This window comes from Podarcis muralis, chromosome W, assembly GCF_964188315.1.
Source record: "Podarcis muralis chromosome W, rPodMur119.hap1.1, whole genome shotgun sequence".
In the NCBI taxonomy this organism is placed as follows: Eukaryota; Metazoa; Chordata; class Lepidosauria; order Squamata; family Lacertidae; genus Podarcis; species Podarcis muralis.
The window spans coordinates 27,389,419-27,414,355 of NC_135674.1; the positions used below are offsets into that span (position 1 = coordinate 27,389,419).

The 24,937-nt window shown below is 46.9% G+C and overlaps 1 protein-coding gene across 5 annotated transcripts in view; it reads left to right on the plus strand.

Moving 5' to 3' along the window:
* The first annotated feature begins 752 nt into the window (after positions 1-752).
* LOC144326385 (integrator complex subunit 6-like) overlaps positions 753-24,937 on the plus strand; it is a 118,914-nt gene continuing 94,729 nt past the window's right edge. For 3 of the 5 annotated variants that reach the window (XR_013391497.1, XM_077922947.1, XM_077922949.1), the window contains exons 1-2: positions 771-1,531; positions 1,730-1,807. Coding sequence is in view for 3 of the 5 variants with exons in the window: in XM_077922947.1 (XP_077779073.1) it covers positions 1,421-1,531; positions 1,730-1,807 (189 nt within the window). In the remaining 2 variants the exon portion in view is untranslated. Of the gene's footprint in view, positions 1,532-1,729; positions 1,808-24,937 lie in introns of all 5 variants that reach the window. The other 2 variants (XR_013391498.1, XM_077922948.1) reach the window with 2 other exon arrangements.

Here is a 24,937-nt window from a genome sequence, read left to right on the forward strand (position 1 = left end):
GGAAGGCCTGGGGGGTGGAAAAATTGGGGGGAGGGAACAGTTTTTTTCAGTTTTTCCCCCCAAGCCATTTTTTTTCAGGAAAAATTGGGGGGAAAGTGTGTGTGGAATATTCAACCTATATCGAACTTCCCCCCCCCCCCAATTTTTCCGGAAAAAAGCGGCTTTGGGAAAAAACAGAAAATACCTGGGGGCTTCGCTTCCCCCATTTTCCCCCCAGGCCTTCCCATCTCTAGTCAGGAGAGAAACAGCCATATATAACGAGAGCACCCCTCTCCTGGCATGGGGGAGAGGAGGAGAAGCAAAGGCACCTTCTAGGATGTGATAGAAGTGACGGGAGAGGAATAAAAAAAAAAAAGTTGTGAGGAGTAGCTGAGAGAGAAGGAGACTAGAAGTACCAGCACCCCATAACAATAATTCATGATAATTAACTGTTGTTATGATGATGATTTTTTTGTACTCCCCCTTCACCACCGCCCCTTACCTGCTTCTCCGGGCAGGAGTCTCCGAGACAGTCAGCTGCGCTCTCTCACTCCTTCCCAACCCTCACACCGCCAGCCCGTTCTCCTGTTCTGGGGCTTTGCCTCGCTCCCTCCAGGCATTTCCGGTCGGAGTGGCCCATCCCACTCCGCAACAGAAAATACTCATCCTAGGAGGTGGCCCCGCTCTCCTTCTCTCCCGCCTCTGACCGGAAAGAGTAAATTTTAGACCAGTAGTAGGAAGAACCCCGGAGCCACTTCCGGCTCTGCTTCCCGCTTCTCGGTCTCCTTACGGACTCTGCATAGACTTAGAAATCTATACTTGTTCTCATTCTAGAGACGAGACTTCCGAGTTACTGTATCTCACACACTGCGGCTGCGCGATATGATTAGACTGAGCCGAAGTAAAGCCAGGCGGGAATACGGGACTTGAGCACGGCGGTGATTGGGCGGTAGAGTGCTTATAACCATGTTTTTCCGTCATTGTGGATGCATGATTTTTTTATGCTGCCTACAGACAAAGACAGTATCATTGTGGTTTTATTTAATATGAATGAAAAAATCATATGAATTCATGAGGATCCGTTTAAAATCATCTGGATCCGCCTTTTACCCAGTCCCGCCAATGGCGTTCAACTTTTGATCACATCCTGTCCTAGCCGGAAGAGGCTGCTGCAGAGTAGCAGCTCAGGCAACAGAATTTGAGATTCTTTTCAGTAAACGCGGCAGCTTGAGCAAGGCTAGACGTACACGCAGCGGCAGCTGAGGGGACGTTGGCGGAAGCGAGCAGCCAGTCAGCCGGGGAGGAGGACCAGAGAAGGCAGAGCCGGGACGCGGCCGGCCGCTCAGCTGGCGGGACCGGGCACCGGTACGGAATAGGACGCAGCGGGCTGATACTGCCTGTCCCGGCGTCGTCGCTGCCTGCCGTAGGGGTCGTCCGAACCATGCCGATCCTCCTCTTTCTCATAGACACGTCCGCCTCCATGAACCAGAGGACGTATCTGGGCACCAGCTACCTGGATATCGCTAAGGGCGCAGTCGAGCTTTTCATGAAGGTAGGGTCCAGCCTGGCCGTGCTTTTGTCCCTCCCTGTTACACCCCCCCCCCCCGCGCGTGCCTCCATCAATTCCGGCCCCTCCCTCCCTTCGCCTGGGACGTTCTTCCGAAATACGCGCGCTCGCACACGCACAGATATATATATATGTAAGATTAGATATATATATATCTAAACTTTTTCTCTTCCTCCTTCTTAGGTTCGGGCCCGCGACCCGGCTAGCCGCAGCGACAGGTACATGCTGGTCACCTTCGACGAACCGCATTATTGCATCAAGGTAAGTATAAGCGCTGGTGGGGTGGGGAAGGATCCCCCCTGACTCCGCATTTGTTTTCCCGTTCCTCTCCTCAACCTCCCTCCCGGTTCCTTCCCCGCTCTCCCTCCCCAAGTGCTGCCCTCGTCGGGCGCAGGAGCCCCGGGGGCACAGCTGCGAAAATGGCGGACATTTTGCTTTTGCATGGAAGCGAGCGAGAGGCTGAAGACGCTGCTGAGATGGAGGCGGGGCGTGGGAGCGGGGAGGGAGGAGAAGGCCTGCCCACCTCCTCCACCACGTGACGCCTCCCCACAGCCCGCCCTGCGACGTAGGCTGGGGGCGGGATAGATGGGCTTGGTCGTTCTACCGTTTAAGTGTGGGCGGGTTGCTACCTTTATTAACACACTACTTTTGAGGAAGGGTGTGCAGATATCACCAATTCTTTCCTTCTGCCTCTTCAAAGTGGGACTAGGCTGTACCTGGCACCCTCGCAGTGGTTCTCAACCTGTGGGTCCTCAGATGTTATTGGACTACAACTCCCATCATCCCTGAGCTCTGGCCTTGCTAGCTGGGGGTGATGGGAGTTGTAGTTCAACAACATCTGGGGACCCACAGGTTGAGAAAGGCTGCTGGGGCTGGTGGACTACAGCGCCCATCATCTGTCAGATGGCCCTGCTGCTTAGGGACTGATGGGAGTTAGTTCAACATCATCTGGAGGCCATCAAGTTAGGGGAAAGGAGATCTGAAAATCTTCCTCGGCTTTCTCAGCTCTTGCTTCTCATGTCCTGGAAGGTACAGAGCTCTCTGGCTGCTGTTGTGGCTAGTAGGTTTGATGGAAACGTAGGTTATATAAATCCCTCAGGTGACAGTCCTCTTGGCACACTTAATGGGGCATGTGAACAAGCATAGTTGCACTACTAATAAAATAAACAGATGGCTCACACCCCAAATTTTGTGTCTCTTCCCATTGTTTCAAACCCCTATCAATATTTTCTGTTCATATTTACAAGGTGCCCCCCCCCCCCATCTTGTTAGACTGAGTCTGCATACAGAAGCATATTCAATTCCAATCCTGTGCAGCATCAATACTGCATTAGGCACTTGTATAAATATCAGAGGTTCTGTATTTCTACCACCACCAAAAGGAAGCTTCAGGTTTTTTTCACACGACTCACAAGTGGGAAGGTAGTTCTAAAGCTGAAGAATAATGTGGGGCCTCCCTGCCAAATGGCATCCACATGTTAAGTTCTCAGTCCTCTTCCCTATGATGTCTACTAAAGATACCACAAGTGTGCATTTTCCCTCTCGCTGTGTGATGATATGGTCCCTGTGCAGGAGTTTTCCCAAGCTGCTCACCAGGCAAGAGGGAGGTAGGGAGGCTGGGGCTGCCTGTGGCTCCCCTGACAATTGTTCAAGGCTCCCCAGGGAGCTGCAGTTCCCTGGTTGATAACTGCTGAACTAAGGAGTGTAGGGGGAAAGATTATTTAGAAGCTGGTTGTGAAGCCTGGGTTTTAAGCATGGGTTTTTAAGCACCAGTATAATGGCAGCAAGTAATGGGCACTAACACTAAGTTTTGTGTTTGACGTTCCAAAATTGCTTTTGCTCTTATCCTTCTGGCCTTACTGTGTCCTCTGCTGCTTTGGCCTCTTAAATGAGCTGGCTGGTCCCAGTGGATCTGTCACTGGAAAGTGCTTTTGAATCTGGCCAGGATGACACTTACTGTTTTTCCAGTTCAGCTTGCATATTCTGTCTGGAGATGGTGTAGGCCAAGTGCACATGACCCTTGAGGCCTTTTTTTGATGGCCCTCAGCAGCATTTGATACCTGCCACCCAGCCCTTGTGCTGCCTTCCCAAAGCTGGGTAAGTGAGGTGCTGGGCTTTGGGGAGGAGGTGTGAGGGCTCTGACGGGGCCTTTGAGTCCTCCATCCTCCTTCCCAAAGCCTAATTGGCGCTTTCCCAGCTTTGGGAAGGAGGTGGGAGGATTCCACAACCCTGCCAGAGCCCTCATACCTCCTTCCCAAACAAAGCCCAACGCCTCACTTACCCAGCTTTGGGAAGGCAACATGACAGCAGTGTGTGTGTGTGTGTGTGTGTGTCAGTGTGAGTCAAATTTTGGCTTTGCTCCACCCTCACGTGACAAGGCAGTGTGTGGCCCACGAGTTCCGTGTTGAAGTACTCTTCCAGCCCACTTGGTATGAAAAGGTGGACCGCCCTGGTGTAGGCATTTCTTATGTAGTAATAAAAGTTTGTTTTCATTAACACTATAATTGATGTCTACTTGCTGCAAAATTAAGTAAGTCTAATATTTAAAAAATAACTCAAAACTTACTAAGGTACAGTGGTACCTCGGGTTACATACGCTTCAGGTTACACACTCCACTAACCCAGCAATAGTGCTTCAGGTTAAGAACTTTGCTTCAGGATGAGAACAGAAATCGTGCTCGGGCGACGCAGCAGCAGCAGGAGGCCCCATTAGCTAAAGTGGTGCTTCAGGTTAAGAACAGTTTCAGGTTAAGAACAAACCTCCGGAACGAATTAAGTACTTAGCCCGAGGTACCACTGTATTTGTTAGGGAGTGTGCCACTTTGAGCAACTGATGGAATAAGGGAGCAATGGCAAATAAATACAGTGGTGCCTCGCAAGACGAAAAGAATCCGTTCCGCGATTCTCTTCGTCTAGCGGTTTTTTCGTCTTGCGAAGCAAGCCCATTGACAGCTTAGCGGATTAGCGCTACAGCAGTCTAGCGGCTTTCAGCGATCAGCTGTTAAGCGGGTTATCAGTGGAACAGCTGCTAGGCGGCTTAGCGGCTTAGGAAAAGGGGGGGGGAGCGAAAAAAACCCGTGGGGACGCGCAATATTTTTTCATCTTGCAAAGCAACCCCATAGGGAAATTCGTTTTGCGAAGCGCCTCCAAAACGGAAAACCCTTTCGTCTAGCGGGTTTTCCGTCTTGCGAGGCGTTCGTCTTGCGGGGCACCACTGTGGTTCAATAGCCAAGCGGAACAGAGCAATTATTAAAATGCCACTTGCACCCAGATAGCAATTATTGCAATGCCTCAATGGGAGTAGCTGGACATGACATTTCTGCAGTAGAGGAATTAATAATGCTTAACTCATCAGCCCTGCCTCCTGCCCCCCAAAATTGGCAAGAAACACTACTAAAAATAAATCAGTAGGGCAGCTGAAGAATTTGATAGAATAAATATTAAATGTGATGTCCCACTATTCTTACTGAGGCCTTGCAATAATTGTGGCTGCTGAGCTGGCCAGTTCCATGGGTTTTAGCAGATAGGGAGGAGGGGTGCTGTCCCTGCTGGTGCCGGTTTACCTCAGCTGCGTGGTGGAGTTTTATTTCCTTCTTTCCCATGTCTTGGGATGGAAGCAAGCAAGCACTTGCTTTCCCTCTGAAGAGCTCAACAGCTGCTCTTGGGCCAGCAGTGCCTTGAAATCTTTTTAAAGAGAGAGGGAAAGGGGAGGAGAACAAAGGAAGGAAGGAGGGAGGACAAGTCAGAGCCTTGGAGGGAGAGAGAGAGAGCCAGGAGCAGCCACTGCCTCAAGATCTCACATCAATACAGGCAAAGAGGGATAATATTAGTCAGCTGCAGAACCTCCCCCACCTTTCCATCTAACCCAAGAAGGAAGGGCACCTGAAACAAAATAAGAATTAGCCCATGAAAAAGAGAGAGGAACCCTGCAAGTGATTTACACAGCATCATATCCTGAACAGCTTCACTTGGATGTCTTTCTGTGGCACTTACTTCCAAGTAAGAGTGTCTGAACATATCCCAATCCTAAGCACAGTATTTGGGAGTTAATTTCATGAGAAACAGTGAGTTTCTCCATATATGTGTCTAGGTGTGAAAGGCAAATCAGAACACGTCTGTTCATAGAATCATAGAATTTTAGAGTTGGAAGGGACCCCAAAGGTCATCTAGTCCAACCCCCTGCAATGCAGGAATCTCAGCTAAAGCAGCCATGACAGCTTAAGCCTTCCAACCTCTGCTTAAAAACTTCCAAGGAAGGATAGCTCCTTGATGGGTCCCCACCCTGTTCTCCAGGTGGTATAGAGAGGGAGGGCAGGAGATGGAAAAATAGAGAGAAGGGTGAGGTCACAGTGCTTTTTCCCTGTTGTAATCCTAACCATGCTTACTTGGAAGTACCGGTAAGTCCTATTAAACGTGATGGGGCATACTCCCCTGTAAATGGAATCAGGCTGGTAGCCTGGAGCACATTTTCCCAGCTAGCTTGCCCCCATCTCTAATGGAAGATGCTTGTAGGGTGGGGGGCGAAAAAAGACGGTCAGTGGGCTTCTGTTCACAGTATTCTCTTTCCCCCACCCCACCTCAAAAAGAGTCTTTTGACATACAGTGGTACCTTGGTTCTCAAACTTAATCCATTTTGGGAGTCTGTTCGACTCCCGAAATGGTTTGAAAACCAAGGCGCAGCTTCTGATTGGCTGCAGGAGCTTCCTGCACTCAAGCGGAAGCTGCGTTGGACGTTCGGCTTCCGAAAAATGTTCACAAACCGGAACACTTCTGGCTTTGCGGCGTTTGTTCAGCAACTAAGCCGTTCGAGAACCAAGGTACGACTGTACACATCCTACTGCTGTCTCCATAGGAGAACATTTGGGGGTGGGGGTGTAAGATGTGAGAAGTGAGTCCTAAGTCCCTTAATCTCGCTCCTTAAAATACAATCTGAACAAAATTGGTGAAGCAGCAAAGAGTTTATTGAATAAAATATGTTTTTTCAAGAGCGGGTGTCCAAAGTAGGCACACTCCAGCTTTGGCAAAGCATAAGGTTATATTCCCTATACCTGAAGCGCAGGTTCCCTCCCTTGTCTCCCCATTGGCAGGGTACTACAAGGTTTACAGCCTATCACGACCACCTAATTACCCTACTAACATTATTTATTCTCTTATTTGGTCTATATTCCTATGCAATTGCTTGCTAAGTCAATCAAAAATACTGCTTTCTGATCACAAGCTCTAACATTTCCAGTTAAAAAGTGTGAGTTGATCTGGACTGCTGACACTGGTCTACTTATTACAACCACATCCTGACCACAAGCTCTAAATATCTCCAGTCTAAGAAAGCAACATCCTCATTCCTCACAAGGGGGCAGGACTGGCATTTAATGCTTGTAGTACATCATAGCTGAGGGGTGATTGGTTGCGTTTTGAGAGCTACTCCCTAAAAAAAAAAATTAAGAGTCCAGATTATGCTCAATCAGTGTTTTCATGGAGTAATCGGCTGTAGATTTCTTTAGGGCGCTACTGGGGTGGCAGCTGCTTTTGAGGTTGCAATCATGTGATTTTTGATGTGTGTGTTTCACAAGTGTGTGTATGTGGGAGGGAGGGAGGGAGATGATGAATAGGAAACCCCTTAATTCTTTGAGACAATAATAATAATTTCTCCTAGCTTTTCTATCCCAGTTTCTGATAAGAAACAAAAAAATCAATTTGAGCACCATTTGGGGGAAAAGGGTTGTTTCCAATCCTGATCTGGATGCTGTCTTCTACTCTGAAGTAAATCCCAACAGTTCAATGGGATTTCCTCCCATGTAAAACATACATGGATTGGGGACTTCAACTGGGTGTGTGTCAGGGTTTAAAACTAGGGGGCGCTAGTTGCATTTTGTGACATGGAATTTGCAGATTCTGAGCACTTTGAGAAGTTTTGTTGCCATCTGTGGCGACTGAGAAAATTGCAGGCTCTCTCTCTAAAAACGTGGCTGTTGCTGTCTGATTGAATTGTCTCTGCTTGCCTCACAGCAGGGAGGAGTTGGCTTATGCAGTAGCTTTCTAGCAGAGTCTGCTGCTGCCAGCCAGCTGTTTCATACAGCAGTGTGGAAGCAAAGTTTTTTTTTTACCTACATGTTTTGGTCTCTCTGAGCTTGGGCTCACATTGCGTTGTTAAGTGCAGCTCAGAGCCAATGGGGAGCATCAAGGTGCTGGCAAGTAAAAGAGGCACAACTGCTTGTTGTGCAGGGGTAGGAAGGAGGTGACTGGAAGAGAGAAGGAAGTGGTCGGTTGCAAAATGAGAGACTCCGCTTCTCCCAATAATCTACTTTTTCCCTCCTCTCGGCTCAATGCTGCTCTGCAGCTGCTTCTTTCTGTAGCCTCCCTCTTTCTCTGAGTTCTGAGCACTGCCAGAATGTGCCTTTTTAAAATTATTTTTTAATGTGCCTTAAAAAAAAAGTAAGGAGGAAAGAGCGAGAGCGCAGTCCCCTCAGGCTGATAAGCCCAGCCATCCTCCATGTCCTAAAGAGGGCTGCAGCAGCACACAAAGCCTGTACTGTTGTTTTTCTATGTTTTTAATTACTCCTATACCATTGCTAGGCAATGTTTATTAAAGTTTTTGTAACATAAAAAAATCAAAACAATTTGCACTTTACATTCAGGCTGTGCATTGGGGGTTGCATCCCAAAATTAAGCTCTTGGGTTTCATGAGTTTTCTCTGTGCTTGCAGGTTTCATGTACCGTATTTTCCCCTCTATAACACGCAGATTTTTTCTCCTAAAAAGGAAGGGGAAATGTCTGTGCGTGTTATAGAGCGAATGTGTGGTCCCTGGAGCCCAAAAATCAGGCAAAAGTCAAATCGTGAGTCACGGAGAAGGGAAACCTGAAAAGAGGAAGTGGCTGCTTTCCTGCATTCTGCCTCAGGGTCTTACTGCCCACCCTCCTCTGTTTCGTTGCTGTGATTGCTGAAACGGAACAAAGAGCAGGGAAAGCCCCTCCCCTCCAGGCAAGCAGAGTGTCGTTCTTTCTAATTCCTCTCTGTGCTCTGGTGCTGCTGGGGGAGAGGGAGAGAGAGGGGGGGAGGGAGAGGGGGGGAGGGAGAGGGAGGGAGAGGGGGGAGGGAGAGGGGGGGAGGGAGAGGGAGAGGGGGGGGAGGGAGAGAGGGGGGGAGGAGGGAGGGAGAGAGAGAGATGGCTGGCTTGGGGGGGAACTTTTGCCTTTCTTTTCTTCCACCCGTTAAATCCCTCTCCAGCATTCTTAGCCAGCTGCTTCTCTGCACACCCCTCTCATGTCCCTTCTTTGTTTTTCCTTCGCTCCCCACTTAAAATGTGGTTACAAAGCATAGATCAACATGGATCCTCAGGATCTTTGCATTGGGTCACCCCAAATTCACCATCAGATCACATAGCATGTCCATGGCTACAGCCTGCCCCCCCAAAATCACGCACCCATTGTTGCCTGGGGCTGCAATGGTGCAAAACGTGGTTAAAAAGCATGGATTCACATGGATCCTCAGGATCTTTGCATTGGGTCACCCCAAATTCACCATCAGATCACATAGCATGTCCATGGCTACAGCCTGCACCCAAAAAAATCACGCACCCACTGTTGCCTGGGGCTTCAATGGTGCAAAAATGTGGTTAAAAAGCATGGATCCACATGGATCCTCAGGATCTTTGCATTGGGTCACCCCAAATTCACCATCAGATCACATAGCATGTCCATGGCTACAGCCTGCACCAAAAAAAGCACGCACCCACTGTTGCCTGGGGCTGCAATGGTGCAAAAACGTGGTTAAAAAGCATGGATCCACATGGATCCTCAGGATCTTTGCATTGGGTCACCCCAAATTCACCATCAGATCACATAGCATGTCCATGGCTACAGCCTGCACCAAAAAAAGCACGCACCCACTGTTGCCTGGGGCTGCAATGGTGCAAAAATGTGGTTACAAAGCATGGATCCACAGGGATTCTCAGGATCTTTGCATTGGGTCACCCCAAATTCACCATCAGATCACATAGCATGTCCATGGCTACAGCCTGCACCCAAAAAATCACGCACCCACTGTTGCCTGGGGCTGCAATGGTGCAAAACCGTGGTTACAAAGCATGGATCCACAGGAATTCTCAGGATTTTTGCATTGGGTCACCCCAAATTCACCATCAGATCACATGTCTGTGGCCACAGCATGAAGCACAAAAATGATACATCCACTGTTTCATTCAGAATGTTTTTCCCCTTGTTTTCCTCCTCTAAAAACGATGTGCGTGTTATGGTCAGGTGCGTGTTATAGAGCGAAAAATACGGTATGTCTTCAAACACCACTCAGGGTTACATCATTCTGTGTAATTCCTTGTTCCTGCCTGTGATTACCAAAGCAGTTTCAAATTCATGCAAGGAATCTATACTATATGCAAACCTTGTTCTTGAAGGCAAAAATAGAAAAAGAAATTCTATGTATTGTTGATGCTTTAGCCTGAATGCCTCAAAGATGCATTTGAACTTCCAAATGTTTTGATTGTGTCTGCCCCCACTTGCCCCATAACAGCCATATAATATTAATTTTCCGAACAGTTAGAACATTATATTTAAAAAGAAATCAGAGAAAAGGAAAATCAGTCTTATTCTGGAAAAGAAATAATAACTATTTATTGAATAAGTGAGGAACTATACAGTTCATTTTCCTGCACATGCGCTTAAAAAGAAAGTCAGTGTGAAGAAATAAATTAATACAATTAAAATGGCGACTAGATATTCTTTTTTGGCACCCACAACCCAGGTCCCAGGAGCCATATGTCTCCTACCTTTTCTATCCCAGTTTTGAACAATGGTGTGCGTGTGTGATTGTTAAGGCTAGAGTGGAAGGGCACTTACAGTGGTGCCCCGCAAGACGAAAAAACCGCTAGACGAAAGGGTTTTCTGTTTTTTGATGCGCTTCGCAAGACGATTTTCCCTATGGGCGGGCTTTGCAAGACGGAAACGTCTTGCGATTTTTTTCGCTCCCCCCCCCCTTTTTCTAAGCCGCTAACCCTTTAATAGCCTTTTAGCCGCTAAGCCTTTAATAGCCTTTTAGCCGCTAAGCCTTTAATAGCCGCTGTCAGGGCCGCCTCAGGTCCCAGCTCACAAGAGACCAACGCCAAGTCCACTTTATTTACAAAAGTCTTTATTGAAGTACATTGTTTGTTCCACAGCCGAGGCGCGCAGCCCCACGTCTGTTACGCTTAGACCGCTGAAGTCCCCTCTGAATCAGTCCCGCCTCTACACCAGTTTAAGAGGCTTCTGCTGGTCCACCTCTTCCTGTCCTTCCTTTTCCGCAGGGTCTTTCTGCCCCCCTGGGTTCCTTCCCTCCTGCTTTCCCCTGACGCTGAGTCCCCAGACGCCTGCTCCCCCCTCCTCCGTGCTTTGGGACCAGGCTCCTCCTCCGGGCTCTCCGCATTTCCGCGCGCCTCCACATTTGAACTTGGCGCGCGTTCGCTACCCCTGACCTTCCTCTTGACAGCTACACTACTCTCTGTGCTACTCTCCGCCCCTTCCGGCAGGACGTCTTGCACCGATCTCCTTCCCCTCTCTGCTTCGTCTGTCACACTGGGAACTCCACCCTCTTCACTCCGTTCCGGCGGGGAAGCCGGCCCCGATCTCCAACTCACACTCGGGGTTTCCCTGCTGCTCCCCTGCTCCTGACGAGTCCCCCCTGTGGCTCCCCTTTGCCTGACCAGGGGCGCCCCCTTTTGGGAATCCTCCGATTCACTTGAGAGACTCATGGAAGCCCTCAAGTCATTGTCATCCTCCTCCTCCTCGTTCCTGGATTCTTCCCCCTCGCTCTCAGTCTCCTCCCTCATCTGTGCCTCTCTCCCTGAACCCCTGACAGCCGCTAATAGCCTTTTAGCCGCTAAGCCGCTAAGCCTTTAATAGCCGCTAAGCCTTTAATAGCCTTTTAGCCGCTAAGCCGCTAATAGCGCTAAGCCGCTAATAGGGTTGCTTCGCAAGACGAAAAAACCGCTAGACGAAGAGACTCACGGAACGGATTAATTTCGTCTTGCGAGGCACCACTGTACTTTCTTTTGTTAAAAGTGAGTTCAAATCCTTCCAGCACAATATTTACATAACACATATACAATATGTATATGGTGGTCTTTGTAAAAGGTTGGGGAAAGGGGGAGAGGAGATGGGGTGGTAAAGCTTATATTCTTTTACTTAGTGTCAGGGTGGATTTGATTTAAATCAAAGTGATTTAAATCACTCGTCAGGCTTGATTTAAATCATTTTTTTCAGACAGACTCATTCTTGTTGGCTTCATTTTTGGAATAATAAATTTTCACAGTAGTTTTTACAGTTATATCAAAAATTACTGATTTGGTTATATTATTAGAAATACATAGAGAGATAATTCTGAAATTATTGTGAGGTTTAATAAGTTAACTATTTATATTTGGACAACTTTTCTGCTGTACTTTTTCTTGGGGGGAGGGGGGAAGGAGAGATACAGTTGGTAGGCCTGGGCTGGAAGAGGCTTACAGAAAGAGCAGGCTGAGGAGAAACAGGCTGGTGGAAATCTGGAAAAGGGGAACCAAGGACTGGAGCGGAGAACTTCAGGGATTCCTGCCGCAGGACTGAAGTTCCAGGTAAAGACTTTATTGCTTGGACAATGTCGGGCGAGCCCTGAGAAAAAGGGCCTGGAACCAGTCAACTTTTATTAGTTGACTGGCAAGCACTTCAAGGTCTCACCAAGGACTTACAGATCCCAGCTACTATTTCCACCTCCCCACCCCCCTTTGGATTTGCTTCTACATTCAGGTGCCTATTCTGCACAGTTAAGTGTGAGCGCAGTTGTTGGAACCCAGTGGGATTGGGAAGAGGCTGCCAGCCCTGAAGTGCCTTCAGCACTTGCCTCAAGTCTGAGATCCCAAGACTTGTGGAGTATTCTGCTCACAAGGTTGCACTTTCATTTCACTGTCTGGCCTGACCCGTGTATCTCACCTTGTATTGTCTATTGAACTTAGTGTGTTGCACTGACATAAAGTGTGATTGATATTTATTTATTTATTTATTCATTCATTCATTCATTCATTCATTCAACTGATACACTGCCCTATACCTGAAGCAAAGTTCTTAACCTGAAGCACTATTTATGGGTTTGCAGAGTCCGTAACCTGAAGCGTATGTAACCTGAAGCATATGTAACCTGAGGTACCACTGTATTTCCATACACTCAAAACATTTTCCATATACTGTATACAACACTGGGATTATACAAACCCCACGGACGTCCCCCTGTCCCACCCTGGTTTCCATATTTGCCCTCTTTTCTTGTATATAATTATAACTTATCCATTCTATTTCATCTCCTTATTTACTACTTTAATTCATTTTACTTCATAAATGTTATATCAATCCTGCTGTTTCTAAATAGCTACAGTGGTTTTTAAGGTATTCAACAAATTTTCCCCATTTTTGTTTAAATTTTTTATCATCTTTGCCATTTCAGCATAGTCCATCATTTTGGTAATCCACTCTTCTTTGGTTGGGACCTTCTCTTCCTTCCACATCTGGACTAACAACATTCTTGCAGCTGTTCTCGCATACATAAACAGTCTTTTTAGGTCTCTTGGTATTTCTTCTCCTGTTAAACCTAGTAGAAAGGCTTCTGGTTTTTTAACAAATGTTATCTTAAATGTTTTTATTTAATTCTTTATATATCATTTCCCAGAAGCCTTTTACTACCTTACATGACCACCATATATGATAGAAAGTACTATCCTTACATTTCCAGCATAACTTAGATATATTTTTGTACATTTTTGCCAACTTTACTGGAGTGAAGTACTGTGATGGTTTGTGTATACTCTTCGCAATAAGCACCCTCTGCTCACTCAGAGAGATATTTACAGTTCTTTATTTTACATACGTACAAGCGGCACAGTACAATCATGCATCCGAATTGTCAGGTTCATATTCGGGGAGTGGTCTTTTCCTGCTTCTCCTCCAACAGAAGAGGCGGCTGGAACGTTCATGGGACGTCTCTGATCCCTGCGCTTTAACCCTATCCTTTCCTGTGCCGAAGGTCTGTACCTGTCAGCATCGTCCTTGAGCCAGTGCCACCAACTGGACTCATCCACTCCAGCCCTGACTGGGCTAGGCGAGCTGGGTAGCACTTCCAGAGACCACCTTCTACACAGGAACAGGTCAAAGTGCTGTGGACTCACAGCTTAGAGTTGTGAGCACCGGATTCACTCCAACAAGAAGACAGTCGTCGCACAGCAGAGTACAGCAGAGTATAGCAGAGCATAAACCACTCGGAGAGCAGCTCTGTAGAATATCTTTTATTCTATCTACAACTATAATACACAACTATATACAGAGCTAAATGAGGTCTAAACGAAAAAGCTGAACTGCACTGAGTGTCTGCAGCTGCTCTTAGCAGCAACCTTATCTGTACACACAATCTCTCTCTAACACTCAGTCTCTCTCTCTCTCCCCGACACTTTGATGTGAGGCTGGAGCGGAATAAGTAGAGAGCAGAAACCGCCCCTCCTCTCTGGAGAATCAGCAGAGAACATCAGCAGATTCTTGTATATGGGAGGGGTGAAATCTCCTCAGAACCTGAGCTTCCTGTGCGGTGCTGGGGCTTTGCTTCAGCATCAGAGAGCCTTGCCTCCTCCTGGCTCTCCCCCTCTTCTGCAGAGGATTCAGGAGTACCCCCAGGCTACGAACCTGCTCCTTCAGAGGAAGTGTAACCCCATCAAGAGCAGGTGACCTCCCAGCCATCTGGTCTAGGGAACCACCCACTAAGAGTGCCTCAGTCTTATCTGGATTGAGCTTCAGTTTGTTGGCTCTCATCCAGTCCATTATCAAGGCAAGACACTGGTCCAGCACTTCCACTGCCTCACCTGCAAATGTAAAGGAGAAATAGAGCGGAGTGTCATCAGCATACTGCTGACAATGTACTCCAAACCTCTGGATAACCCCACCCAGTGGTTTCATGTAGATGTTAAACAACATGGGGGATAGGATTGAGCCCTGTGGAACCCCACATTGATGGTTCCACAGGAATGAAGAATATCCCCCAAGTAACACCCTCTGGGAACTACCATCCAAGTAGGACTGGAACCATCACAAAATGGTGCCACCCACTCCCAATTCGGAGAGTCACTCCAGAAGGATACCATGGTCGATGTTATTGAAAACCACCGAGAGGTTGAGAAAAATTAACAGGAACATGTTTCCCTTGTCTCTCACTCGACAGAGGTCATCATACAGGGTAACCAATACAGTTTCTGTGCCAAAACCATGATGGGCAGGGGAAGAGGGGGATTAGAGTTAGAGTTAGAGTTGGGCTGCAGAGTGGGGGGTGGGTTGCAGAAAGTAGCCTACATGTAGTTATATAGGTGTTTGGGGTAGTTTGGACCATTTGGCTTCCAACCGTTTGGTCTTGGGTCTCGGCTGGCGTGGAAGGCCTTATTTAGGAACAGACCCGTCTCCCCATTCGCTTGCGATAGCATTACAGTGGTACCTCAGGTTACAGACGCTTCAGGTTACAGACTCCGCTAACCCAGAAATAGTACCTCACGTTAAGAACTTTGCTTCAGGATGAGAACAGAAATCGAGCAGCAGCGGGAGGCCCCATTAGCTAAAGTGGTACCTCAGGTTAAGAACAGTTTCAGGTTAAGAACGGACCTCCAGAAAGAATTAAGTTCTTAATCCGAGGTACCACTGTATCTTAGTTGTGTGTCAGATTTTAGCCTGTTGCTTGGTTGTATTATTGAGGTTGGGGGTATTACGCTTATGAAAGCCTATGAGATGGCACTGAAAGAGGCGAAGAAGTTTTACTTCTCAGCTTCCATTGCATCCGCTAGCTCTCACCCAGCACAACTTTTTAGAATAATCAGGTTTCTAACGTCCCTAGAGGAACATCCAAATTTAAATACGAATTCGACTCACAGCTATGAGGCATTTGCGAGCTCTTTTGCGGAGAAAGTCTTGCTGCTCCACTGTGACCTCCCTGCCAATTTGGATACATTTCTGCTTCATTGATGCAAAAGCATTTGACTATGTTGACCACAGCAAACTATGGCAAGTTCTTAAAGAAATGGGAGTGCCTGATCACCTCATCTGTGTCTTGAGAAATCTCTATGTGGGACAAGAAGCTGCAGTTAGAACTGGATATGGAACAACTGATTGGTTCAAAATTGGGAAAGGAGTACGACAAGGCTGTATATTGTCTCCCTGCTTATTTAACTTATATGCAGAATTCATCATGCGAAAGGCTGGGCTGGATGAATCCCTAGCCGGAATTAAGATTGCCGGAAGAAATATCAACAACCTCAGATATGCAGATGCCACAACCTTGATGGCAGAAAGTGAGGAGGAATAAAAGAACCTTTTATTGAGGGTGAAAGAGGAGAGCGCAAAATATGGTCTGAAGCTCAACATCAAAAAACGAAGATCCTGGCCACTGGTCCCATCACCTCCTGGCAAATTAGAAGGGGAAGAAATGGAGGCAGTGAGAGATTTTACTTTCTTGGGCTCCGTGATCACTGCAGATGGTGACAGCAGCCACGAAATTAAAAGACGCCTGCTTCTTGGGAGAAAAGCAATGACAAACCTAGACAGCATCTTAAAAAGTAGAGACATCACCTTTCCAACAAAGGTCTGTATAGTAAAAGCTATGGTTTTCCCAGTAGTGATGTATGGAAGTGAAAGCTGGACCATAAAGAAGTCTGATTGCCGAAGAATGGATGCTTTTGAATTCTGGTGCTGGAGGAGACTCTTGAGAGTCCCATGGACTGCAAGAAGATCAAACGTATCCATTCTTAAGGAAATCAGCCCTGAGTGCTCACTGGAAGGACAGATCCTGAAGCTGAGGCTCAAATACTTTGGCCACCTCATGAGAAGAGAAGACTCCCTGGAAAAGACCATGATGTTGGGAAAGATGGAGGGCACAAGAAGAAGGGGACGACAGAGGACAAGATGGTTGGATAGTGCTCTCGAAGCTACCAGCATGAGTTTGACCAAACTGCGTGAGGCAGTGGAAGACAGGAGTGCCTGGCGTGCTCTGGTCCATGGGGTCACGAAGAGTCGGACACGACTAAACGACTGAACAACAACAACAAACAGAACTGGAGGCCCCTCGACTGTCCCCGGTCCAACATTGGACCACTTTGATCGGATACTCCCTGCCGATGTAGACAGATTCCATCTAGCTGGAAGGCCCACCACTTGCCTCCTTGACCAATGCCTGTCCTGGCTGATTAGAGTGTGTCCAGACAAGGTGCAGGCCCCCCAGGTGAGATCATTAACTTGTCCCTCAGCATGGGGACATTCCCAGGGGAGTTGAAGGAAGCAGTGGTGCGTCCACTCTTAAAGAAAACGTCACTAGATCCTTTATATCTATCTAATTACTTCCTGGTTTCGAATCTTTCATACCTGGATAAGGTAATTGAGAAAGCAGTTGCTGAACAGCTTGGTAGGTTTCTGGATGAAACACCAGCTCTGGATCCATTTCAGTCCAGCTTTCACCCTGGTTATGGGACCAAGACGGCTTTGGTCGCCCTAACATGATCTCCGTAAACAGCTGGATCGAGGCAGGTCAGGACTACTGATTCTCTTAGATCTGTCAGCAGCCTTAGACATGATCGATCACGAACTTTTGGACCACCGCCTTGCTGATGTGGGGATTCAGGGCACAGTCTGACAATGGCTGGGCTCCTTTGTCTCAGGTCGGGGATAGAGGGCACTAGGGAAGGAGTTGTCGTCGCAGCACTCTTTGGTGTGTGGAGTCCCGCAGGGCGCAATCCTTTCCCCGATGCTTTTCAATATCTGCACCCCCTTGCCCAGATTGTACAGAGTTTTGGGCTGGGTTGTCATCAATATGCTGATGACACCCAGCTTTCTCTGTTGGTGGACAGCTGCCCTGACTCGGCCCCGAACACACTGACCAGATGCTTGGAAGCTGTGGCTGGATGGCTAAAGGTAAAGGTACCCCTGCCCGTACGGGGCAGTCTTGACAGACTCTAGGGTTATGCGCTCATCTCACTCTAGAGGCCGGGAGCCAGCGCTGTCCTCAGACACTTCCAGGTCACGTGGCCAGCATGACGAAGCTGCTCCGGCGAACCGGCACCAGAGCAGCACACGGAACGCCGTTTACCTTCCCGCTATAAAGCGGTACCTATTTATCTACTTGCACTTAAGGGTGCTTTCGAACTGCTAGGTGGGCAGGAGCTGGGACCGAACGACGAGAGCTCACCCTGCCGCGGGGATTCGAACAGCCGACCATGCGATCGGCAAGTTCTAGGCGCTGAGGTTTTACCCACAGCGCCACCCGCGTCCCGGCTGGATGGCTGGTTGAAATTAAATCCTTCGAAGACAGAGGTCCTCTGGCTGGGTTGGAACGACATGGGGTTGGGGGGCCAACTCCCATCTCTTGCGGGTGCTCAATTAGTGCCAGCGCCTTCTGTCAAGAGTTTGGGTGTAACCTTTGACGCCTCCCTTTCTATGGAGGCGCAGGTTGCAGACACAGCAAAGGTGGCATTTTTCCATCTCCGCTGTATTAAGCAGTTGGTCCCTTACCTTTCTTTCCCTGTTCTGGCCACAGTGATCCATGCGATGGTCACCTCCAGGCTTGATTATTGTAACTCACTCTACGTGGGGCTGCCCTTGAAGCTGACCCAGAAACTCCAGCGGGGTCCTTGCCGTGGGATCACATTCATCCAGTGCTTTACCAGCTGCACTGGCTCCCGGTGGAGTACAGGATCAGGTTTAAGGTGCTGGTTTTAACCTTTAAAGCCCCATGTGGCCTAGGACCCTCGTACCTACGGGACCACTTCTCCTGGTATGCCCCACGGAGGACCTTAAGGTCCATAAATAACAACACTTTGGAGGTCACAAGCCTCAAGAAGGTTAGATTGGTTTCAACTAGGGTCAGGGCCTTTTCAGCACTGGCCCCGATGTGGTGGAATGCTCTGTCACAAGAGACTAGGGCCCTGCGGGATTTGACATCTTTCCGCAGGACCTGCAAGACGGAGTTGTTCCGCCTGGCCTTCGGCTTAGACTCACTCTGACCCCTTATATGGGATCTGGTATATAAATTTTTCCTTGGCTTTTTTTTGCTGGCCCATGTAGGACCAGCATGGATAGCTGGCTAGGGTGAATATCTGATGTTCCCTCCCTTTATGGTCTTAATTTATGGGTTACTACTAAAATGAGGCTGCATTTTAAACTGTATTTTAAGCTGTATTTTAAGTAACTGGTTGTTGTTGTTTTTTCTATTACTTTTTATTGTAATTCATATTTGGTGTTAGCTGCCCTGAGCCCAGCCCTGGCAGGGAAGGGCGGGGTATAAAAATATTTATTATTATTATTTTATTTATTATGCGTTTTCCTTTTGTCTGTTTTCCTTTTCTTTTACCTGCGTGCTTTGTTTGTTGTGTTCATGTGTTGAAGGAGAGGTCAGAGCGGTTGGGGGGGGGAGGTGAGTTCTCTTTTTATTTGTGTGCTTAATTTTTGTGATATGGAGCGGGGGGTGGCTGGGGGGTGAGGGTGGGGGAAATGGTGGAGTGTCTGGGTTGGTATTGGGGTGGGGGTGGGAGGGATCTCTATGGAGGGGTGGGGGAGGTAGTAATGGTGATAGCAATCCTAATAGCAAGGGGGGGTCACCTGTTTGAGGTAGTTTCTGAATGCTTCGTTTGGCAGTGGTGGTTGTTGCAGGGTTGTCGATCCGTGGTGTGTGGGTTTAGCTGAGGTTGGTTGGTAGTCTTGTGTTTGTCGGAGCCTCTGCTACGACCGAGCTACTCCTCCGGTTGAGTCCTTCGGAATCGCCTCCAACGATGATTAACGACCTGAGCCTCTGATAAGGCTCCAGGCACATTCCCCATTCAGCAGAGTATCCAACAGCAGGGAAGGAGCCGAGAAATATGAGCTACATTGCAAGGAGCGTTTTATTTCTAACTACGCAGACAGAAAAGAAACATCATCTCTCTGTGAAAGGCAGAGAGCGACTGAAAAAACAAAGGAACAGGAAACAGTAACATCACATCCATCTTCCGTGAGACTTCCAACAGCCTGGAATGTCTCTGGAATGTAAAGAGAGTCTTGTGACTAAAAACTGCACAGTGGCACAAACAGAAACCAACAGTGTTGTGTCTTCGGCAGGACTGTCCTATTAAGTGGTTCTTGACTGTATTGGGTTGTGTTGTGTCGTGTCATCCTATCATTTGCTGTTTTTTCATTGTGTTTGTTGTTTGGTGGGTCTGATGTTTGCCATACTGGTGGAGGGTTGAATCCAAGATTCCTCTCTGGTCGGGGACAGAGGGTGGCGCTGGGGGGGGGGGGCTGCTGTTGTGCTACTCTTTGGTGTGTGGAGTACCGCAGGGCGCAATCTATATGCGCCCCCTTGCCCAGCTTGTCCATAATTTTGGTTTGGGCTGTCATCCACCCCCATCGTTCTACCCAGACACTGAGGTCCAGCACCGAGGGCCTTCTGGCGGTTCCCTCACTGCGAGAAGGCAAGTTACAGGGAACCAGGCAGAGGGCCTTCTCGGTATTGGCGCCCTCCCTGTGGAATGCCCTCCCACCAGATGTTGGATCTCCTTTCCCTTCCTCCCCCCCAACAAACACTCTGTGAGGTGAGTGAGGCTGAGAGACTTCAGAGAAGTGTGACTAGCCCAAGGTCACCCAGCTGCTGCATGTGGAGGAGCAGGGAACTGAACCCGGTTCACCAGATTACGAGACTACCGCTCTCAACCACTACACCACACTGGCTCACCTTTGGCTCGGTCGAGACAGTATGGGGTTGGGGGGCCACCTCCCATCCCTTGCGGGGGTGCAACTAGTGCCAGCGCCTTCCGTCAAGAGTTTGGGTGTAATCTTCGATACCTCCCTCTCTATGGAGGCACAGATTACAGCTATAACAAAGGTGGCATTTTTCCATCTCTGCCAAGCTAAGCAGTTGGTCCCTTATCTCTCTCGCCCTGACCTCGCCACTGTGATCCATGAGGTGGTCACCTCCAGGCTTGATTATTGTAACTCACTCTACTTGGGGCTGCCTTTGAAACTGACCCAGAAACTCCAGTGGGTGCAGAATGCCGTGGCAAGACTCCTTACGGGGTCTTCGCCGTGGGATCACATTTAACCAGTGCTATACCAGTGGCACTGGCTGGCTCCCAATGGAGTACAGGATCAGGTTTAAGGTGCTGGTTTTAACCTTTAAAGCCCTATACGGCCTAGGACCCTCGTACCTACGGGACCGCCTCTCCTGGTATGCCCCACAGAGGAACTTACAGTCTACAAATAACAGCACCCTGAAGATCTCGAGCCCCAGGGAGAATAAACTGGCCTTGACCAGAGCCAGGGCCTTTTCGGCTCTGTCACAAGAGACTAGGGCCCTGTGAGATTTGACATCTTTTCGCAGGGCCTGCAAGACAGAACTGTTCCACCAGGCCTTTGGTCAGGGTTCAGTCTGACTAATTTTCTCTTTGTATGAACAAGTACGAAGGAGGTTTCCCAGCCCGCTCACAATTCCTTATAATATCAGTGGAAATAGTTGGTCCTGGCGAGTATTAACCGCTTTCAATTTTAACTTGAGGATGGCCATTTGTCCAGTCTAATTTTAAATTTAATTTATTTGAATTAATTTTGGGGTGCTTTTTAATCAATTGTTTGTTTTTATGTATATTGTGTTTTATATTATGTTAGCCGCTCTGAGCCCAGCTCTGGCAGGGGATGGCGGGATACAAATTAATTTTATTATTATTATTATTAGTTGCAGGGTTTCTGGTATGTTGGTGGCCGTGTCAGTTGTTACAATGAGGTGAAAGGGGAAGCCCCATCAATACTTTTTTTTTTTTTTTTAAAGATATTTATTCAAGTTTTACAAAATAAAAAACGTAAGTTTACAAAATAGAAAAAATTATAACAACAATTAACAAACTAAAATTATAACAACAGTTAACGAACTAAGAAAAAACACACATAGAAAAAAAGATAAAAAAGGGTACAAAATGCAGGAAAAAAACAGGCAGTTGAAAAAGAAATTTAAAAAGAAAAAATATCAATTTTTCAATATCTTTGGACTCATTTACTTGTTTCCTTGACCTCCTCTCACCTCCCCTTTTTGTATTCCCATTCACAAAGACATTTCAGCAAATCCTTACCCTCTTTCAACCATCTTTACTCTATATCTTAACCTATTATAACTATATATTTTCATTCATTATCAATCCTTATTTACATATTATTATTAATCTTAATACCAATACCACTTATTTTCAATCCAACATCATTTTAACATTCATTAATTTTACAGTATTTCTGCAAATAGTCTTTAAATTTCTTCCAGTCTTCTTCCACCAACTCTTCTCCCTGGTCTCGGATTCTGCCAGTCATTTCTGCCAATTCCATATACTCGATCACCTTCGTCTGCCACTCTTCCAGTGTGGGTAAATCTTGTGTCTTCCAATACTTTGCAATCAGTATTCTTGCTGCTGTTGTTGCATACATAAAGAGAGTTCTATCTTTCTTTGGCACCAATTGGCCGACTGCCCAAGAGAAAGGCCTCTGGTTTCTTCAGGAAGGTATATTTAAATACCTTTTTCATTTCATTATAGATCATCTCCCAGAAAGCCTTAATCTTTGGGCACGTCCACCAAAGGTGAAAGAATGTACCTTCAGTTTCTTTACATTTCCAGCATTTATTATCGGGCAAATGATAGATTTTTGCAAACTTGACTGGTGTCATGTACCACCTGTAAATCATTTTCATAATATTCTCTCTTAAGGCATTGCATGCCATAAATTTCATACCTGTGGTCCACAACTGTTCCCAGTCACCAAACATAATGTTATGTCCAAAGTCCTGTGCCCATTTAATCATAGCAGATTTAACCGTTTCATCCTGAGTGTTCCATTTTAACAGCAAGTTATACATTCTTGAAAGTATCTTAGTTTTGGGTTCTAACAGTTCTGTTTCCAGTTTTGATTTTTCCACCTGGAAGCCAATTTTTTTGTCCAAATTATATACCTCTCTTATTTGGTAATAATGAAGCCAGTCTCGCACTTTATCTTTCAATTTCTCAAAATACTTGATTCCTGCTTGTTGAAGACGTTGGATACATGGGCTTAGGTTTTTTTCTTTGGTTTAGGGTCTCTTGTGACAAATCCTGAAAGACCAGAATGGAGTTTTGTCCATATCAGAGATTGTTCTATATTTCTTTGTTCGGAGATTGTTCTATATTTCTTATTTCTTTTTGTGGCGGGCGAAGCACACAATGATGTCTCGTGGAGGGGCATGGATCTTAGAACTCTGTTCCCTTTCCGGATCATCCACTTCGTGTTTCAGGTTTGGGATTGTGGTTTTTAGCCAGTGTACAATGAGATCTGCCACCTTTTTTTTTGTCCTTTGTTTTCTCAGGGAAATTATGTAAGCAAATGTTGCTACTGTGATCTTCTAGGTCAGGCATAGGCAACCTTTGGCCTTCCAGATGTTTTGGCCTACAACTCCCATGATCCCTAGCTAACAGGACCAGTGGTCAGGGATGATGGGAATTGTAGTCCAAAAACATCTGGAGGGCCGAAGGTTGCCTATGCCTGTTCTAGATCCACTAGTTTAATTCTCACTTTCATGCTTTCTCTTTCTTGGCAGCTGCCCATATCAGCTAATTTATTTTTCAGACATGTGTTTTCCTCTTGGGAGTTACTCTATTTGGTTTAGTTGCATCTGGTTTTCCTTTCTAGAATGGAAATGGTGCCAGTGAGCGTTTCCACTTTGGAGGTCAGGTTGCTGATTTTTGTCTCCAGGAAAGTCACCGTGTTCTTCATTAATTCTGCAAGTCTTAGTTCCATTATATTCGATTATAAGTGTAAACAAAACAGATGAGCGATTCTGCCCAATAACTCTCTGGAAGATTGGAATCATGCAGCAAGCTTTTCAAGCCTTGAAGCAATGTTTGGCTTGCCCTCTCACAAAGTCCATTCATCCAAGGAGATCGTGGACTTGACAAATTATGTTGAATTCCTTTCTCAGTCAGAAAAGCTTCAAACTGCTGAGAAGTGAATTCTCCCCCTCGATCTGTAAATAAACATTTCACCTGTTTACTATGCACATTTTCCAACCAAACACAGAATTCCTTGAACCTAGGAAACGCTTCTGATTTCTGCTTGAGATTGAACACATGAATATACCTGGAAAATGAATCAATGAGAACCATGAAGTATTTGGCTCCACCCAAAGAGGGTGCTTGTGGACCAACAAGATCAGCATGCACTACCTGGTATGGTTCTGTAGCTTGTCTACTAGACACCTTACCTTTTGCAGCCATTTTGACCTTGTTTGCTGTGCATGCCTTACACTTCATGTGGTACCTGCAGGGTTTAATAGTCATACCTTCAACTAAGGCAGGCATTTTGGAAACTGCCTCGAAGTGTAAATGACCAAATTTCCTGTGATAATCATGAATACATCCTGTATGCAAAACCTTGTTAGTACCTGCAATACAACAAGTTTCATCCTGCACAACATCAACAGAATCATCATAATGCAATACAAAGAAATGATCAACATAATCAGTATGCAATAAATAGTCATCTTTCTTGGTGATGGTGGACTTCCTTTTCTTGAAGGAAACGTCTATGTCCTGTTCAGTCAGCTGCGAGACACTCAGTAGGTTGTGTGCAGCATCTGGAACAAAAAGAATGTTGCGTATCAATGCATCCAAGCTGTGAAGAGCAACCATTCCATAGCCTTGACTGGAGATCGTGTGGTCATCCGCTTGGTGAATCGCACCTTCCTGCGGAGTAAAGGACACAAACAAATGTCTGTCTTGCCACACGTGCTGAGTGGCTCCCGAGTCTACGATGAAGAAAGATCTAGACATCTTCTGGACCTTTGGAGTGTAGCGTGAGACCATAGCCTTGTGTTGCATTGTCCTGGACTTCGGACCTTTGCCTTTTCCACGCGTTGAGCTTTTGCTGCGCTGCTCTGTTGCCTTGGCCTGGAATGTTTACAATCCCTCTTCACGTGGCCTAGACTTCCACACGAGTAGCATTTCACTGTCTTCAAAGCTTTGGCGCCATCTAGTGGTTGCACTGTATTCTGGGATGATGTCTGTGAGGGCTCCCCCTTTGTGATACAGCTAGCACTACGCCGATCCTCTTCATTTAACACCACAGCAGTGACATGTGCTACCGTCAGCTTAGCAGTAGGCAAAACAGCAAGCTGGCTGGCAATCGCTTCCCAACTGGAACTCAAAGAATGTAGAATCATGAAGGAATGCACAGCCTCTGGAACGGTGATTCCATGCTGTTGCAACTAATGCCTGAGGTTCTGCATTTCGATTAAGTGAGCACGTACACCTGCTCCTTCAGCAAGTGCCATATCATGCAACTTGGCATAAAAGAACAAAGAAGCTCCCACTTTCGTTCTTA